This window comes from Chionomys nivalis, chromosome 2 (assembly GCF_950005125.1).
Source record: "Chionomys nivalis chromosome 2, mChiNiv1.1, whole genome shotgun sequence".
NCBI lineage: Eukaryota > Metazoa > Chordata > Mammalia > Rodentia > Cricetidae > Chionomys > Chionomys nivalis.
This window is the reverse complement of record NC_080087.1, coordinates 36,393,690-36,414,326: the sequence shown is the minus strand read 5'-3', so window position 1 is coordinate 36,414,326 and position 20,637 is coordinate 36,393,690. Positions and strand designations below refer to the sequence as shown.

Sequence of the window (20,637 nt, the reverse complement as noted above, 5' to 3'; positions counted from 1 at the left end):
AAATTAGGCATAGAGGATTACAATACATGAAATGATATTTGCAATCTCTTACCTACAAGATAAAAGTTAATCTTTCCAAATATTTCAGTGCTTTCAGGTAGCAACAAGAAAGTCAACTACACAATTTTCTCGAAATCTCAAATTCTCTGGCAAAAGTAAACCTTAGAAATCAGAATTCATACCTTATAACTGCCAGAATTTGGAAATGTTAAACGCATTTCAGATTAAAAATTTCAAAGCATGCTCTAAGATGCTATGGTTTGAATCTGCAATGTCCCCCACAGGTTCATGTGTTGTGCACTTGACGCCTCATTTCATTTTGAAACTATGGGTAGAGCCATTTAGGAGATGGGGCGTGGTTGGCAGAAGTGGAACATTATGGCTGGGGTCTTGAAAGTTATACCTGTCCACGGTCCTGCCCTAATAGGGAAATCTTTGTCAACCAATTATCTTTAAGAGGTGGGACCAAGTTAGGGTGTGGCTTTCTGGGTACCAGGCAGCCCAAAGTTTGTTCTCCACTCTACACTGCTGAGCTTGGACTTCTCTTTCCTGTTTCATGAGCTTGCCCTTATAATAAAAATATAACAGATCTATCTTTTAGTTAGCCTGTTTTTTTCTCAAGCCGAGATAATTCCACACTGCCCTGAATGCCCCGCTTCCTTTTTGTGTATTATGAGTGCCACACAAGCCTGCTTGTGATCAGCTCCCCTATGCTTGCCTCACTGTGATGGACTGTAACCCTCTGAACTAGTAAGACAAAATAAACTTCCTCCTTTTGATTCTGAGTTACCAGTGTCAGGTTACAGTGCAGATCCTACTATGAATGACCTAAAAGTGACTGGGGCAGGAAGCAAACACTTTTAGGATTTTTATTTTAATTAATAAGATTAAGGATTTAAAAATATTTCTTTCTACTTAAAAACTTCTAATCTGTTTCTTGAACCTCTTGGATCTACTTTCTTACTTACTCTGCCATTTGGTCCAGTTTACAAGTGAGATGAAGACATTCTGAAAATCCCTTTGTCAGAACAGAAGTACAAGGTATTTTAAAAGATAGCTTTTATTGATGTTCCCACAAGGGGTAATCATCAAAACTGTTCCAAGCGGCTCTTTGGGCACTATCTCACTAAAATGTTCCAGATTGCTCCAGGACCCCTGTTTGTGCTGCCTCAGCAGAATAAGACTGATCCCATGCACTGACTGCATTGCCTAGTCCACAGGTGCTGTAGAGGCACTTTCCATCATCGGTATTATCAGGAGGTCCACGTACAGAAGAGTGCTCAGTTCCCATCACAGAAAGGTCAGTCGATGATTTTTAAATGAGTTCCATAATACTAACTTTTTGATGGAAAATATATGCACAGAAGCACATTTGGTTTCATAATATTCCAAGATTTGGCTAGCTGAGACAGCCTTCTCTGGAGAGTTGTTTCTGTAACAATTGGAAAGAATGTGAGAAAGGCCTTTCACAAGTTGACACATAATTTAGCAGGAACAGATCTCAAAGAAGACAGCTTTGCAAATTATATTTCCTGTGCTCATTTTAAATGACTACATAAAGAATTCTATATAACATTTCAAAAAGATTGTACTCTGTTGACCATTTTTCTGTGTAAAGTGGTATGCCTTGGTGAGAGCTTCCCAGGAAGCCATTCCAATTACAGTTGGATGAAGTCCCTCAGCAAGCTTGCTCCACCCAGTACATGGAGACACAGTGGACATAAAGTAGCACACGGAGCTGAGCAGCAAGGCACAAATGGTGCAGCTGAAATCTTCCTAAATGTACACCAATTAAAGGTCAGATCTCCCTTGCAGAATTCAAACAAGTGAGGAGCACCATTTAATGAGGTACAAGAAATCTTTCCACAATGCTTTCACTAGTTCAGATCACTGATGCTGGCAGCAGCAACAAATTAAAACAAGCAAGCAAGCAAACAAACAAAAACAGAGCTTAACCGCTCTTAAAATGCTATTAAGTATTTTTTAAAATACTAATTTTCTGATGGAAAAGTAGCATTCCAGTTTACTTCTTTGATGTTTATAAGAAGAAGTGACAAGTTTATAGAATAAACAGTTTTATTTTATAACAGTATTACATAAAGCAAAATATCATTTAATACAACTTGAAGCTGCTATAAATCTAACCTGGCATCATTAACTATACAGTCAAAAGCAAATGAAAGACATGTTCAATACAGTTAATAAGTCCCTATCAGGTCTCTGGTGTCAGCTTTAAATGGAATAGCTTTCATATAACCAACAGAACTCCCCACCACTGTCCCCAACCCTCTTATCCCCAGCATCTTCAAACCTGTGAGTTATCAAACTATCTTAAGAGATATATCTGCTCAGTAACAAAAGGTCAGTTTTACATGTAGACAAAGTTTAATACAAAGCAAGTGTTCTACTCAAGTGTTCAAATAATGGGAAGTACTGAAACTGGAAAGGTTAAGAGAGAAAGCACTAAGGCTTTAATTTAAGCTGCCTGATTTTCTTTTAGTAGGAAAAGAGAAGGGCACATTCCGCGGTTCTCCTCCTGTTCTGGAATGCTGTGGCAAAGCGTATGTCTGAGAAGTACTGCACTGTGGGTGATGATCTCTGAACACAGTGCTTGGTCAGTGAGCTTCATAATTCTCCAGTCTAGAGAGTCTCTGACTTTACTAAAATACAAAGTCACAGGACTGGAAAGTCAATATAAAAGTCATCCATAGTGAAATTCCCAAATATTAGAAATATTTCAAGATGTAAGAAGTGCTCTGAATTGGTATTAATCTGTCCTCATGCAGTACATTCACTGCAGTCTGAAAACTGCAGATACCGACTGTACGAGTACAATGGAAACTACTTTGAAGAGAGAAAGCCACTATCTAAATTAGTCACAGAGTTTCCTTTCCATATAACAGCACCTGTTCAAGTGAACAGCACCTTACCAGCCTGAGCTGGCTTTGTTCACTGTCATTTGAGCAAATGAGTCATAAAAAACAGGTAGGAAAAGGAAACAAATACAAAACTCTTAACAAAAACCAAAGAATTAAAAAAGAAAAAAAGACAGAAAGAAAAGAGGAAGCAAGAATATTTAGAAGTGGTTATAAAACAAACAATATATTAGAGATACATGGGAACAGTATGGACCAGAGCTGTTAAGGTAAGGTTTGGTGTTGGCATTTTAATTCTTCAGGCTTCTGGCCATTGTTACCAGTTGTAGCACAAAACTGCTGGAGTAGTGGTGTGGCATTAAGACTTGGAATGGTCAAAGTTCTTCAGATTCATGAAGTTGAATGTTGCTTTAAAAAAATGACTCTCTAGGAAAGAAAAACAAACAAACAAAAAGACATAAAGCTTATTCCAAAAACAGACTTAAATAGAAAGTAATCAAACTTTTCAATCAAGTAATCAACAGTTATCTGCCTACGTTAACAGGAAATAAACGTAACAGCTCATTCCAAAACTTAGATACTTTATTATTTCTGGGAAATTGGCAAGTATAGAGTTTGCAACAAAGACCATACTACATGATGTAATTACCACAAAAGAGATGACACACATAGTGTAACCCCACCTCCACCCCATCCCAATGTCTGTTATCTGGTTTCCCTTCTGCAGTTGCAGGTACCTAGAGTCAACTGTGGTCCAAAGACATTGAATGGGAAATTCAAAACTAAAGTTTGAAACTGAGGGCTATTCTGAGTAGCACAATGCGCTCCCCAGCCCCACCCTGACTATGAGTCAGTATGGATATGCTACTTACCCATTCACCACTTAGCAGCTCTGTTGATTATTAGGCCAACTGTCATGGCCTCATAGAGGCTGCATTCAAGGAGCCCCTATTTCCTTTATTAATGGTCCCAAAGCGCCTGGGCAGAGAGGTATTTGCAATTCAGATACACTAAAAGGAAGTCATAAAGGGCGTCCCTTAACTGAAAAGGAAAAGGGGGCCAGTACATGGAGGATTCAGTACTATTTGGTTCCAGGCATCTAATAGGAGTAGTGACACATAGGTCCCCTTCAGGTGAAGTGCACTGCTATAAAAATTAAAAGTTAACCAGTGCAGGCTTTAAGCTAGATTTGGGGAAAGTCAGTCTGTTTTTACTTCATTAAAATGAACAGGGAAGTTACTTTAGGTGCTGAGAACAAGTGAAGAGACACAAAAGGTATAGAGTATAGAGGTATATTATTCGTGTTTTAATAAATAAACTTGTCTGAAGATCAGAGGGCAAAGTAGTCACAGTAGTCAGCCATACAGGCCAGGGAGAAGTGGCACACACCTTTAATCCCAGAACTCAGGAGACTGGTGTGGGAGGTCCTTCTGTCTATGTGTTGCTTTTATTGGTTAATGAATAAAAAGATGTTTTGAGCCTATGGCAGGGAAGAACAGAACTAGGTAGGGAAAGCTAGGCTGTATGATAGGAGGAAAAAAAGGCAGAGTCAGAGATAGACGCCATGGAGCTGGTGGAGATAGACATGCTGAAACTTTGCTGGTAGGCTATGACCTCATGGTGATATACAGATGAATAGATATGGGTTAAATTAATAGTTAGCTAATAAGAAGCCAGAGCTAATGGGCCAAGCAGTGATTTAATTAATACAGTTTCTGTGTGATTATTTCTGGTCTAAGTGACCCGGGTGGCCAGGACGAACAAGTGGGCCCTCCTCCTACAGGAGACACAGGCAGACAGATCTCTGTGAGTTCAAGGCCACCCTGGGATACACACTATCAATCCAGAGATAGATCCAGGTGGTGGTGGTTCACATCTTTAATCCCAGTGTTTGGGAGTCACACATTTTTGATCCCAGTACTACGGTTTCCCTGTTATAGGACACCATCTAATCTAGCACATTTTTTTAATTGATTTTTACTGAGATCTACATTTTTCTCTGCTCCCCTCCCTGCCTCTCCCCTCTTTCCTTCAACCCTATCCTCCCAAGGTCCCCATGCTCCCAATTTACCCACGAGATCTTGTCTTTTTCTATTTTCCAAGTAGATCAGATCTACGTAAGTCTCTCTTAGTGTCCTCACTGTTGTCTAAATTCTCTGGGCATGTGGTTTGTAGGCTGGCTTTGTTTTATGTTTAAAAACCACCCGTGAGTAAGTACGTGTAATAATTGTCTTTCTGTGTCTGGGTTACCTCACTCAAAATAGCTCCATCCATTTTCCTGCAAAATTCAAGATGTCGTTATTTCTTCTGTTGTGTAGTACTCCACTGTGTAAATGTACCACATTTTCCTTATCTATTCTTCAGTAGAGGGGCATTTAGGTTGTTTCCAGGTTCTGGCTATGACAAACAGAGCTGCTATGAACATAGTTGAGCACATGCCCTTGTGGTACGATTGAGCATCCTTTGGATATAGACCCAAAAGTGGTATTATTGAAGAAGGTTGCTTCCTAATTTTCTGAGAAATAGTCACACTGACATCCAAAGGGGCTGTAACAGCTTGTATTCCCACCAGCAACGCAGAAGTGTTCCCTTTCCCCCACAACCTCTGAAGCATAAGTTGTCATCAGTGTTTTTGATCTTGGCCATTCTTACAGGTGTTAAGATGGAATCTCAGAGTTGTTTTGATTCTAGCACACTTTCAATCAAACAACAACCAATCATATACACTATTGATATATATTACTAACATACAGTGGTAAACATGTGATTGCTGCACTCAAATATCCTATGCAAAGACCTACCAAGTAACAAGTAACATAGAAGGGAAGGCACACTTGTTTTTAGCAAATCTTTCCTGCTCTTTTAGAACCTGGATACAACTGCAGAGTAGGATTTGCTCTATCCAACATCCCTTCCACTGGTCTGATCGTTTTCCTTTCTCCCCATCGCCATCTGATTATCCCAGTGCTCTACACAGGAAGGTGTTACTATTAACTGCCTTTATCTAGACTACCCATCAAAGTATGCGGGTCTCTGTTCCTGCTCCTTTCCTTCTCATAGACACCATAGGGTCTTGGCCACAGGATGGTCACAGTATAGATTAATGAATCCCAAAGTGAAAAGATTAAGCTGTAATGTAACCTGATGGACAGGGCTTGGGAATAAAAACCTAGATGTGTGCTGTCTCTAGAGCCAAGCACTAATTTCTATTTTGACTATTTCCATTTTCCAAACTCTCTTGTATATGCAGAAAACAGCAGGCTCATTTTTCTGTTCTCTTTGGTTGGTTAGTTGCTATCTGTGATATCCAGAGGGGCCCTCGTTTCCTTTAAAAAGATGTTTTTCCAATCTCTGAAGCTTCGACAAAGACTTCTAAGGCTTTTCAGTACCGTGTCTGTAAATGAGTGCAGTCATGTGCCATGTAAAAAGGACAGCCTACCTCTCGGAGCAGGACCTTAATATTGTCTTCAGTCTCTGCCCCTTTAAAGTTAGAACCTCTCTTTAATAACAGACAAAAACAGTTTCATATGGAAAAGCTGTCACTAATGACTATATCCAATGCCACACCCTGGGTAGGAAATAGGACTAGCTGGTGTTGCTGTATGGGTGACAGCAATGACATCCTGACCTCTTCTTTTAGGCAGTTCAGAAATGTTTAACCCACATCTGTAACACCATATTGACATCCCACAGCAGTTCAGACAAAACTGACTGTGCCTAAAATTATATACAACCCTAGCCAGCTTTTCTATTTCAGTGTAAAAGCAGTGCATGAATAATCTATAATAAATATTAAATGTAACATGGTTCTAATTTTAAATAATAGACTAGTGCAACTAAACAAATAAAATAGAAAAATATTTGATATATCTGAAAAACAACAGTTAGGTAATATCAAATGAGTACTAAGACATTATGCACTATAAACAAACGGATGGAGGAAATGGAGGTGCCGCCACTCCTCCATCATTTCCTACTCTGGCTCTCACTGATAAAAAGGAGTTCACTTCACTTTACCTGACAGCAGTGGCTACTCCAGGATGGAGTATTTCAAAAAGGCTCATTTGAAGCTCAGACAACTGGTGAAGCCAACAGAAGCTGAGTCGCAACACCTGTCTGTGTGTGGCTCAGTGTGACACCTACAGATCACACCAAGCCAGGATTCCTCTCCTGATTAGGACTCTGAGAACATAAACCACTCCAGACACACAGGTTGTTAACATTTTGTGTCCGCTTGAGCCCTAATAAAAAGGCAGTTGGGATAAGCTGGCAGAGGGAACAGCCTTGAAAGGACATAAAAGTCACAAAGACTGAACGCTCGCTCACCTTAAGCTGCCCATCACTGGCTGAGAAAGGCAGTCCTGAGAAGTTCTTTGCAAGCTGTTCTCTGACCGATTTTGGGCATCCCCTTTACCCTACTTTCAGAGCTTTATCGAAACCTTAGTGAACCTTAGTGCTCTTCTTCCGGGTTAGGAAGGGACATAAAGGCAGAGAAAGATACACTGCAGACAGTGATTATTCTCTGACTATAGGATATACATTGTCCTGGTCCTGCTGCTTATCTTGGGCCACCTGCTGTCTGCCTCTGTAGGATGCTGGCAGGACAAACTGATGCTTCCTAACAGTTGGCCAGCAAAGGAAAACATTCCACACGGAGCTGTAGCCTGTCAGAGGGTAGAAATGTTGAAGTGCTGAGAACTCCTCTTTACCTTGAAACTTCACACTCTGGCATGTTTCCAAATGACAGGCTGCACTGATGGCAGTCCTTCAGAACACCTTAACAGTCTGCCTGTATACCTCCTAACAGTCACACCTCCTTTCCTGGAGCATAGCCCTCCTGTGACAAGAGGAGCCAAATTCTTAATGCCTAACCCACCCAAGCATTTCTGAGTACTTGTTAAATATCTTAATACGTCAATCAATTCTCCCAAACCTATCTAGCTTGTTTACCTTACATGTGACCTTAGACTTGTTTTCCTCATTACATTATCAAGGAATCTAACAAGAGCTGTATCCTGCAGGACAGGTACTTTAAAAAAAAACAAAAAACAAACAAACAAAAAAACTTCCAATTCTTGTCAGTTTATTCAAAATGCACATTTTAACATTGTTCAGGAGGAACCAAAGAATGTACATATTAACTCACTGGTCAAAGTAAATATAAGTTCCAGGAATAATCTAAATACTTCATTTATTCAAAAATGTATTAAAATGCCATACCACTTGAGATGATGAAGGTATTAGTGTTTTGGGGGGCTACTGTTTCTTGTCTTTTTTTTTTTTTTTTAATTTTTTAAAAGACTTTGTCATCTCCACTTTCCTTTCCTGCCCTCCATTTCCAGTCCCCAATCTCATTGCCAGCCCCTTAGCAGCCTACCTGCAGGGCTTGTCTTCCCTCTCTGCCTCCACTATGTGGGGCTCCAGGGGCCTAGTCTTCCTCTCTTACCTCATCCCTTTGTGTCAGATATCAGGACCTGGAGGCATTTTCTACAAGGGGAGGGGGCGACCCTCTTTGGCCATACCTTCCTGGCAATCAGGTAAGATATCCTTACTCTCCTTCTGGTTCTCCACTGCTAATTCCCCAGTCTCATGCCCAGCTCCAGAGCAGACCACATGCAGGGACCTGTCCTGACCCTGTCTCTACTCCTGTGGACTTATGCAAATCCCATGGCAGACCCAGCTTTCCTCCTTCCTGTAGAGCCTTCTCAGAGCCCCATTCTAGCCCATCTCCATTCCCTGTGTCAGTGCCCAAAACCTAGAAACATATCAAACCTGGCAGGGACCTGGAAGCACTCCCTACGAGATGACTCACAGCCACCATACTTTCATTAAGACATCTTGAAATTTTCAGGCAAATAGTTGGATCTAGAAATCATCATATTGAGTGAGGTAATCCAGACCAAGAAAGACAAATATCATATGTACTCACTCATAAGTGGCTTTTAGATATAAAGCAAAGAAAACCAGATTACAATTCACAATCCCTGAGAACCTAGACAACAATGAGAACCCTAACATGGATCCAATCTACATTGGAAATAGAAAAAGACAAGATCTCCTAAGTAAATTGTGAGCATGGGGATCAAGAAGAGGGTAGAAGGGGAGCAGAGAAAAATATATAGTTCAATAAAAACAAAAAAACAAAAAAAAAAAGAAAAGAAAAGAAACTACCTCTAAAAAAAAATAATAAATCTGAGGTTTTAAGTGCTAAAAACAAAGAAGAAAATATTTAGGGATAAAATCACTAAATTAGAAACAGGCAAATGACAAAACAATACAAAGAATCATGCAAGAAAAATGGAAAAAAACTAAAATTACAACCATAATTATATATCATTTCATGTCCACGAAATTAGCAAAATAAAAATCTTAGCACTGAGGCTGTGACCTAGTAAGGGTCCTCACTCTCTTCAGATGGACGAGCAAACAGTTCTACTATACAAGGCAAAAGATGAATGTTCCGTGGCCTCAGCATTTCCCTGAGTTTTCTGCTCTCTGACTATTCAAAGTACAGGCTTTTAAAAGTAATCTTACTGTGTACTCTATGTGATAAGACCTGTTTTATAAAATCCTAACAGATGTCATAATTATGCACTTCATCAAGAATTCTTTAGTCATTACATGGAAGCAACTAGTGTATTAACTAATTCCACAGTACTTGTCCTTTAAGTTATCTCAGGCATTGCTACTAGTAACCAAATGTGGCTGGTCTCATGCTAATGAGTTACTGGTACTAACGCTAGTGTCACTATAGTCACATGTAGGCCTCTCACTGATAAATTCGACCGTTTAAAAAAAAAATTGACAAGACATCGTATTAGTAACTTAAGGGCACACCTGTAAGTTCTCGAACAAAAAGAAGAAACCATACCCAAAATGTGTACAGTGAAGAATAATCAAATTTAGGACTGAAATCAATAAAATAGAAACAAAACAACAAAACAATACAAAGAATCAATAAGACAAAGAGTTGGTTCTTTTAGAAAAATGGTAAGATTGATAAACTGTTAGCCAAACTAACTACCAGACAAAGAAGATACAAATTAATAAATAAGAGAGAAAAAGAGGAATGAAAGAGAAGACACCGAGGTCTTTTTTAAAATATACACTATAATAGACCTCGAAGAGGAATATCAGCAAACATCTCTGCTTTTAGTTTTTATTTTATTTATTTTGCATGCACGTACAGATGATTGTGTAAGGAGACTTCTGCCATAGCACACACATCAAGGTCAGAGGAGTTGTTTCTCTCCCAGCAAGGGAGTCCCAGGGATGACTGAGACTGCCTACTCGGCAGGCAGCAAGAGCATTTACTTGCTGAGCTCCCCCACCTAAATTCTTAAAAGTAGTTTAAAGATAGGCCAGTTTAATGTTTTGAGATAGGTTCTGCCCAACTGTCTTCTAAGAAATAACATACATCATTATGTGAATATGGTTTCATCTCATAACCTTCCAACACTGGTTAAGACATAAATTTTTGTCATATGGGTAAAAATGTTCCATTGACTTTAATTTTTCACCAATTTAAGCAATATAGTAAGGTCAAAAATTTGTTTATAGTTCACTTAGTTTTTATATGGTTTACCTGTGTAATCTTCACCCTGTTTTTTTCTCTACAAGTGTTTAAATTCTCTTAACAGTTCTTTAGATTTCTTTCGAGACAGGGTTTCACTGTGGTTTTAGAACCTGTCCTGGAACTAGCTCTTGTAGACCAGGCTGGCCTCAAACTCACAGAGATCCACCTGCCTCTGCCTCCCGAGTGCTGGGATTAAAGGCATGCGCCACCACTGCCTAGCTTCTTTAGAGTTCTTAACTTTTTGAGAATATTAGTCCTTTACTGTTGGTTATATTAAATATCATTTATCAATACTTTCCCTCCTTGATCTAACTAAAACTTTCAACTTTTAGGTAATACAAGTATTATGCTTTCTTTATAGATCACTGTTTGATATGTAATTTTTAACATATAGATTTTAAAGACTTAGCTCATTATCTCTCATATAAGATAAATTTCTCTGAAATATAAAAGTAACCTCCAGTGGTCAGTGAACATTAATTACAGATTACAATAACAAGCTTGATAGAGAGAAGGAATGTCTACTGCTAGCAGTCATTTGCAGCAGACAGCCAACAGACCAGAGATTCTGATCATACACATCTGAGCAGGTGCGCTTGATGATAACAACAAGATGAAGAAAATCATCCAAAGACCCTGATATAAAACTGCATAGCACAGGATCACAGAGTGGGGTCACAGGGAAGGCTGTGGATGGCCAGGCTCACTTACCTCACTCTTCTCCTTCCTCTGCCAACTCTGTTTCTTTGTGCACCACCACCCTTGTGACCGACATATCCGGGTGCTGCTCTCTGGCTTCCCTGATGGCCTGAGCCAGTGCCTACCAGGATCAGAGAACAGCAATCATGAGCTGAGTATTTGGTTCTGCCTAAAGATGGCAGAATACATGCACCTTCATCTACTAGATAAAAGGTCCAGCCAAACTGTTCTTGTGGTCTTCATTTACAGTAACAGAATCATTCAAATTGGATTCACTGATCATTTCAGAAAATGCCTGCCATTTTCTCTGCTTCCCGACTTTCCTGTGTACCTCTAAAGGTGATACATATAGGAGAAACTGGCTTTGAAATCAGGTTTGTACTCACTGTGGTATTAGGAGAATGTGGTTTTCCTCTGAGCTTTATAGAATTTTCACCTGGAAGCTTAGACTAATGACAAGGCAATACAGATCATTTTGAGGTTTGTTGTAAGAATTTAGGAAATGATGTCAACTAACAAGTACAGTGCCTCATCTATACAAATGGTAGTAGCTACCACTTAACAGCTGGAAACTCCAAGACATGGGACCAGGTCTTCTAATCTTTGTCATCTAGGACTCTAAGTAACTGTATGAATTTAAAAAGATTATACTAAAACATTATAAGAAAAAAATGCCCATAAACTTATAGGGGACAGAAATAAAGAACAATAATAACCATAAAAACAATCATTAAGAAGAAGTACACTGTCTGACAGCAGGTCAAGACTTTACAGCTGGAGGCCCAAGGTTAATGGTTCTTTCTCAACCCCAAGCAGTCAGCACCAGCAGCACATGGGGAGGATCCAGAGTGTGACTACACAGCTCCATGGTCTCTTCAAGGATGAGGCAGCAAGAAAGACGAATTTTCAGAGAGCAAACTATGTAACATGCAAAGACCCTATTTTTAAGAGGGAGACATATCTTTCTTAATTATTGAGATTTTCATTTGTAAAGAAGTTCTGAAAGAAAAAAAAATCCCACAGAAAAACAAAGTCTAGGAAAGAATCCTAAAAAAAAAATTCCTCTAAGATATAGATCACCTTATTACAAAATGAAATTATGTATCTGAAAATAATGAGGAGCAGTGTAACCTTTCTTTTACTCTGGTGTCTGTCTTTGGGAACAAACACATTACTGGATCATGTTACAGTTCTTCTCTGCTATAAAATTATGGAGTGTAGTGGTTTGAAGAAACAGCCCCCAATGGGAGTGAAACTATTAGGAGGTGTGGCCTTGTTGGAGGAAGTGTGTCACAGTTGGGGTGGGCTTTGAGGTCTCATATGCTCAAGCTATGCTCAGAGTGACTCAGTTCACTTCCTGCTACTTGAAGACCAAAATGTAGAACTTTTAGCTTTCTACAACACCATGTCTGTCTACATACTGCCATGTCCCACCATGATGAACCTCTAAAACTCTAAGTAGCCCCAATTAAATGTTTTCCTCTATTAAGAGTTGCTATGGTCATGGTTTCTTTTCACAGCAACAGAAACCCTAACAAAGACATGGAGTATACTCTGGAGCTTTGTTCATTAAATCTAGGTAAAGCTACAGAGTAAAGGAGAAGAGGACAAGCCATAATCAACACCCAGTAAATATTAATTTATTGTTTTATACGTATGGGTATTTTGCCTGCATGTATATCTGTGTACCATGTGTATGCTGATGTCCACGGAGGACAAAACAGAGTGTAAGATCTCCTAGAACTGAAGTTACAGATGTTTGTGATCCACCAAATGAGTGCTGAAAAGGAAGCCTGGATCCTCTAGAAGAAGAGCTAATAGCTCTTAATCACTGAGTCACCTCTTCAGCATGTATCTTAAATTATGCTTGTAATTTCTTTCATTGTGTATCAGCTTAAGAAATTAAATGTAATAATAAAATGTTAATATTACTATAACAATAATAAAGACCATGAGAAATATCATACTGCCAAATTGATAGGCAAAAAGAGTGAACCTGGGTCTCAGTATAGCCAGGTTAGCCTTGAACTTCTTGGGCTTCTTCTACTTTAGTCTCCTGAGAGCTGATGTAGGACAAAGGCATGTAGCACCATACCAGGCTAAAAACTATTTTATTATAAAGAAATATGCTAAGAGTAAGTCTAGTGTAGTTTTTTTCCTTACTGGAATGGAGCAGCAAATTATAACCAGCAGAGAAGAGCTGCTGAGCTGGTTTCTATGGGAGTATGCCTATCAGACATATCAATGTGAGACATTTTTGTGTCTCCCTCAAATAAAGGAATCTTCCATTACTAAGATTTCTTTGAAAAAAAGGAAGGAACTAGAAAAAAATGGAAATGGTATTAGTCACTATGTGACCAGCATCAGTTTTTGTCAAGAGACCAATTTCTTCATTTAATGTACATAGTTCCAAGGAACCCTTTTTAAGGCGAAAGTGAGCCCATCATGAGCATCTTGTGGCAACTATGCAGATCGGACACCACTTAACCAGTGCTGAAGCATAAAAGAGATGGTATGCTCTTCCATTAACTGTTCAGAATACTGAATCATCCTTTTTAAATAGAATTGTGTTATTTTAGGAACCACATGTCTCATATTTGTTATTCATATTTGCCTTTTACAAGCAATGCTACATAAACTTGAGGTTTCAAGGCAAACAGGTTAAAAGGTAAAACCTGAGGGATACCCAGCTGGGGAAGTATTGTAAAGCATGAGAGGGAAAAGGACTAAAACAATGATTGGAAATTACTCTTCTTGCCTAGAACACTGTAGGAATTTAATACTTCTTGAGCAAGAATGTCAGGGGAAAAGTAAGAGTTAGGTATGCTCCACCTCGGAGTCAGGGAAGTCCAGACTCCCCACTGGGCAACAGCAAAAGCTCCCTCTGTATGGGAAAGCGGAGGTGTCAGTTCCATAGACAGTTCTTCCATGTCAAGTGCGGTACTCAATTCCTAGGAATCCCCCACTCTTAAGTTCATACTTAGCATCTGGGGCAACCTTTATCTCTAACCCTTAGAAATTGAAAACACAACAAACCAACAGGCAAACAAATGGATCCCAAACATTATGAAACATGTAATCAAAATACCAAGCTTACAAAGGTCACAAAATTTCATCCTTTCTGGTCATACACAGAGCCTTTCTCAAGCAAGCAATTCTTATTTCTAATAGCGGTCCTCCTGGGCATAGTACCATGTTCAAAGCTGTGTGTCTATCACTTGTCCCTATTCTCCAACAGAAAAGGTTAGCTAATCACTTCTATTCCTTTCTTCAAGTTGTGGAGAAAAATACCTTATTCTCCTTTTTAAAACTAATCAAAAAGAAAAACTAAGAAAAAAGAAAAGTGAGGGAGAAAGAAGGAAGGAGGAGGAGGAGAAGGAGGAGGAGGAAGGAAAAGAGTAGAAAAGTAAAGGAGGGAGGGAGGGAGGGAGGGAGGGAGGGAGGGAGGGAGGGAGGGAGGGAGGGAGGGAGGGAGGGAGGGAGGCACTCTTGGCCTCACTTGCGGCTAGTCTAAGACCAAGCTTCCAGCAGCCCCACTTCTTACCTACCTGCTTTATAACCAAGCACTGACCTATCTTAGAACTGAAACATAACTGGTTTTAAAAACAAAATAACAAAAAAATAGATTCAATATAAATTTTCATTTTGAAAGAAATATGAGATCTTTCCTTCCCTTTACAACCCCAAATTACCACAGGAAAAATACTTAGTAGTCACTAGTCTAACTTTTCTTATGCTACAAAATCACTTGAAAATGTTCAACAACTAAGCATCAGAAACCTTGGTGGCTTGTTTGGGCACTGTCATTTACTGTCATTTGTTTTAAAATATTTAACAACTTGTCTTTAAACCAGGCCAATGTGAATTCCTACTGGTCACCAGAAGTCCCCATTATCTTGCATGCTAACCCAGTGAAAGATAAACATTACTTCATGTTTTGTGCTGGTGTGTTTAGGAAAGCTCACAGGACGGGCTGGGAGGTGTCCTTCCGCCATACTTTGGATGCACCAGGAGGTAACTAGACACAGATGGGACAGGCAAGGCCCTTACCTGATCGTGATCAAGGGCTGCATCTCCTGTGATCACAATGCGTTTTTCAATTCTTGTTTCAGAGATTCCACCTTTCACAGTCTAGAGGTCACAAAAAAAAAAAAAAAAAAAAAAAAACACAAACCAAAAAACAAAATTAGAAGAACAGAAAATAATAAGGAGAACTGACAACTTCGATCATCTTAATACCAGAATCAGGCTCTGGGTGCTTTTTTGTGCTGTGCTTTTCAGTTCCACAGAGACCTACTGTTAAAGTGACAGTGTCCATGCATATCCTTGACTTGAAAGCAGTCCTTAAAATACCAAGATTCTGGTCAGATTAAAATGGAACAAATGCCATTTAAAAAAAAAAAATCTAAGTAATTCCATTGGGATAATCTAAGTTATTCCCTAAGTTTCTTCCCTATCAGTTGGCCAATTTTTTTAAAAGGAAAGTAAAAAGAAATAATTGGCATTGATAGAGTTATGAACATTTTAGAAGTGTTTCTGATTTAGAAAATTGATACTATAGTTTTGATGCTTGATTTCAGTCATACAAATTCATTTAGTAAGGCATTCATTTGATTTAGTGAAATTACAAAAAAAAAACCCCTTGCATCTGATTTAAAGAAAACATATTATTTTCATTAAAAATTTGATCTGATGATTGCTTCCAAGTGTGGCTGTGCACATGAACACAGAACACGCTATACACTGGCTGTGTAGAAAGACTGGGGTGAAGGAGGTCCTGAATGAACTGCCTCACAAAGGTACTGGTCAGGTGCGAGCTAAGACCAGGGCAGGCTGGAGAAGTAGAAGGCCAGAGATCCTCTGAGACCTTTGCACACAACCAATACCAAAGTTCTGAAAAAACACTCTATCACCTTTGCAATCCACACACCAATCACATGCAATGGCACTTATCTAAGAAATAAAGCTTATCACTAGCTCTATCACTTGAACATTTGTTAAATTGAGCACCAACGTACCTGAATTTTTAATTCACAAAATCTCTATTTTTTGCTTATTATTTAAATTGTCTTGAAACATGAAATGGAAAGGGTGTAACAGATATATTTAAGACTACTAAAAGAACTAATCCAATGTGAAAATAAAAGCAAAATGAAATACTAGAACATCAGACTTGAATTACACTGGCGTGCATCAGAATCAGCTGGAAGCTTTCCCCAGGGTTCCGATAGGTCTGGAGTAAGTCATAACTTTTAGACATCCAAGCTCCAGATGCAGCTGATGCTCTCAGGCCAAGGACTACATGGACTGGTTATACAGTATTACATGTTTAGAAAAGGTTTTGGGTAAAATGTCTTAAATCAACATACTAGAACTTTAAAATAAGAGACGTCTCACAATTTTATTAAAATATTTCTTCTGTTCATGTAGCTGTCATAAATATATAGCTAGTCATATTTTTACCCCCTTGTACTTTACAAAACTGTAATTTGGTTCAAAACACATTTGTTGTTGGAGCCTAATTTCTTGGATACTTTAAAGAAAGACATTTAGTTCACTGGCACTGTCTGTGTATTACTCAGAAGTGTGTATAGGAACAAAGGAATAATACAGAAAAGATCTGTTTGCCATGTACCATCCTCTCCCTAGGGTTCCCCTACATTGCTTTACCTTGGTGATGTGTGTGGTTGTCGTTGTTGACACGGACTCAGATGTGATGGTTTGTGCAGTCAGTAACGTGCCCGAATCACCACCAGCCCCGCCATCAATCTTTGGATAGTTGGAGGAAAAATACAAAGTAATGCTTAACTTCCATCATGTCAGAAAAGATCCCGCCCACTGAGTATGCATCTTCTAAGATTCCGCAGTTGGCAGGAGACGCTATCTGCCTGTTCTTTGCATGTTGGTAGTAGTGGTTCATGGTCCAGAAAGGAGCTGGCATTGAAAAGAGGAGCTGTGAGAAACAGTGAATGTACAGAAACAAACCCTGTGGCAGAAACAGGAAGTAGAATGAAGTGAAGGTGAGACTGTAAGTCAAACAAGAGTGAAGAGGATTTGTCTGGGGACATTTGTAGAAGCTAGAAAAAGGAACCCGAGAGCCAGGTGAAGAAGTTTCCACAGTGACCAGAAGTACTGACTTTGCTATTGTTTTTTAAGCACAGGTGGGTAAAAATAGGTAAATATTTTCTCAGATTACTAGTAACAGAACCTGATGAGGACAAACTGAACTTAATATTTGGTTATCTGCTTATCCCTAATATATTTTGTAAAACTTATATAGTTCTTATAACAGTTGGCATCTCATGAGTATATACATTTATGAGTGAATGTTATATAAGTGACTATACTCCATGTATGCCATATACATACACACACTATATATTTATATTTTTATATATATATATATCCCATTGTATATATTTTTAAAGGAGCTATTTTGTTTTGTTTGCTTTAACACTGGAAGAGGCAGAAGGTTCTAGAGTTTATCATGAAAAATAATAAAGTAAATTAACAGCTAGGTTGCTTACATTACAATCGCAAACCTATGTGCCTACTTCCTAACACAACACAAAGAAATTCCTCTCGGACTGTCTCGGGTACCTGAGCTGCTAAAGGTACTTACTTACCACAACACAGGCGTAAGATCAATATTCTCACAAACCTGCCCATGATAAAAAAAATCTGTGTGCTCTTATGCAGGATCTATGCGCACATATGGATAACATGCTTGAAACTTTTTAAATTTCTTTTTTTATTGTTTATTGAGCTCTACATTTTTCTCTGCTCCTCTCCCTGCCTCTCCCCTCCCCTTCAACCCTCTCCCAAGGTCCCCATGCTCCCAATTTACTCAGGAGATCTTATCTTTTTCACTTCTCATGTAGATTAGATCCATGTATGTCTCTTAGAGTCCTCACTGTTATCTACTTGTTTTTGAGACATACTGCATACATATTACACATTCAGTCTCTTAAAAAAAAATACTTTAAGACCTGACATCCTTCACCTCAGTGCAATCCTGCCAGAGAAAGGCAAACCACTTATTACATACATTTTACACAGGTCCATTTTGAAATGATGAACCCATTTTGTTTGTGTGTATGTGTGCATACACATGTGTTTGTGGAGTCTTATCAAACGTTGGTCACCTTGTTTGTGAGGCACAATGTCTCACCTGACCTGAAGATGACTAACTCAATTTGGCTACACTGGCTGGCAAGCAAACCCTAGGATCTTTCCCAAGCACTGGGGTTACAGGCATGAACCACCCCAGCTTTGAACAGAGATCTGAACTCAGCGTGGGTGGCAAAGCAATATAAACTAAGCAATCTCTCCAGACTTATTTTAAAAACCTTCGCAGAACCATTGTCTGCAGACCTAAAATCCAGCACACAGTTCTTTGACACTGATTCCATGGAAATGACTACGTATGCCTAAGAAAAATGACCCAGTAGAAAGGGGAAAAAGTGATATGATGTCTCTAATATCAGAATAAAACATGAGTTTATTCAGTCTGCTTTCATGGAGTCAGAGCAGGGGGATCCTTATAATACTACAAATGTATAAAACCTATCACATCTAGTAAACGTTGCAAGGGCATTTCCTTCCCAAGAACGTACCCAAAGATACGCACAACAAGGCAGAAGGGTCCTACAGTAACAGGATAGGGCTTGTGCTGCTTGTCTTAACTAATCATATGTATGGCTCCCTATGTAAGAACTAAGTCATCGATATATACTTACTCCTCCTCTCTAATTGAGGTTTTTCTTTCCCTAGGAACCAAAGACTGAACTCTGACCCTCACACTACTAGAAATGCTCTATCCCCAGTCCTTTGGAGGTCACCCATTTGCCTGTAGCTCTCTGTCTAAATCTAAGACAGCAACAGAGCAGGTTACATTGCCGGAACAGCTACAAAGTATGAAAAGCTATGTCAAAGTCAGAAACAGGGAAGACTCTGTAAACAGAAGTATTCATACTAAACAAAAAGGGAATTCAAACAGTCCAAATCTTGAGCTTTTGTACCTGTGGAGACTCATATGTGATGGTTTTGGTCTCAGTTTGAACAATGGGGACTTCCTTGGTGGAGATTTCTGTCCTTTGTGAGGCATCAGAAATTGTTACCATCTCTGTTTTTACCACTGGTGGCTAAGGTGGAAAAGGAAGGGAAAGGTAAATTCTAGTGGTCATAAAGTAGAAGAGTTTAAAGGAACCTTCAAAAATAACTGTTAAAAAAAAAAAAGCAACCCCAAACACACACTCATGCATGAAAAGAGGAAAAGGAAAATAACCTAAAAAAAAAAAAGATAATATAACCTAAAAGATAGAAAAGACACATTCTCCTTCAGCTATATCTCCTACGTGTGTGTGTGTGTGTGTGTGTGTGTGTGTGTAAAACAATAACCCCCTAAATTGCATCGTTCTTCAACTGTGACAGCCCTAAACCACTATACTGATACATGTATACTTTACTTTGGGGAAAAAAATGTTAAAACTGAAAGATAATAGAATGCACTAAAGGTAACCACCTATATTTCTACTGAAGTTTACTGAAAGGGTATTTTCAAGTATGATTATTTTCAATGACTCTCACCTGAAAGTTTGCTTTCCTTTGCATTAAGTACAATACAATGTTATAACGAAAATTAGTCCACTGGTGGTGCATTAAGTGCTCTGGAAGATTTTAAACCTGCAGAGAGGTTCAATTATCTGTTAACCCTGCTGAGCATGCATGCTTAAGTATACCAGACTACAGCACTACCAAATATTTCAACACTTCCTTTGAGAGAAAGCCCCGACAGGTGTAATTATTTAAATGGAAAAGGCAGTTCAAAGTGTTCAAAAGACTCTTGAGAGGCCTTCTCTGAAGTGAAATATGAAATTTGAAAGCAACCTATTTACTCCAAAACAAAGCCAATTAAAGACTGCCCACTCTCCATCAGAGAGCAAAGGCTGATAAATCCCGATATTGTGGGTTTCTGGAATCAAGAGACATTCCTGTGCAAGAAAATTATCGTGTGAAAGACATTGCTCCTAATGATCAAGACAAAATCTGAGAGGAATATGCAAGGTTTGCTTGATTAAAAATAAAAGACATAACTAATATAGAACAGTCTACAAAATAATCAATTTGCAAATCATCTAGGACTGATGTAAGAACCAGAAAAGAAGAGTGCACTTCTGCTGAATGTTTAGTCCTTGATGTCAAGAAGGAAAGGCACAAACCACACTCTCCCTGGACTCTAAAGACAGGAACCACAGTGGCATAAGACAGGAACCACAGTGGCATTCAAGAACTAATGTCCTTACCACTGTCAGAAATCACCTCACAGTTCTAAGAAAAAGTAAGAAAATGGTCCAGAAAGTCAAACCCAATCATTACAACAGGAACACATGCACTTAAACCCACCAACTTCGAACAGAACACACTACATAAGCCAATGAAAAAAGGCATGTGATTGAGGAAGCAGTGCAAAGAAAGACAAAAAAG

At 38.9% G+C, this 20,637-nt stretch overlaps 1 protein-coding gene across 25 annotated transcripts in view; it reads right to left on the bottom strand.

The window, feature by feature from the left end:
- Window positions 1-2,034: 2,034 nt before the first annotated feature.
- Epb41l2 (erythrocyte membrane protein band 4.1 like 2) overlaps window positions 2,035-20,637 on the bottom strand; it is a 179,767-nt gene continuing 161,164 nt past the window's right edge. For 18 of the 25 annotated variants that reach the window (XM_057761995.1, XM_057761999.1, XM_057761996.1 and 15 more), the window contains 5 exons: window positions 19,173-19,295; window positions 16,822-16,920; window positions 15,202-15,282; window positions 11,164-11,272; window positions 2,035-3,302 (listed from right to left, as the gene is read on the bottom strand). In XM_057761995.1, coding sequence (XP_057617978.1) covers window positions 11,165-11,272; window positions 15,202-15,282; window positions 16,822-16,920; window positions 19,173-19,295 — 411 coding nt within the window. In that variant the 3' untranslated portion in view covers window positions 2,035-3,302; window position 11,164. Of the gene's footprint in view, window positions 3,303-11,163; window positions 11,273-15,201; window positions 15,283-16,821; window positions 16,921-19,172; window positions 19,296-20,637 lie in introns of those variants that run through there. The other 7 variants (XM_057762007.1, XM_057762021.1, XM_057762014.1 and 4 more) reach the window with 2 other exon arrangements.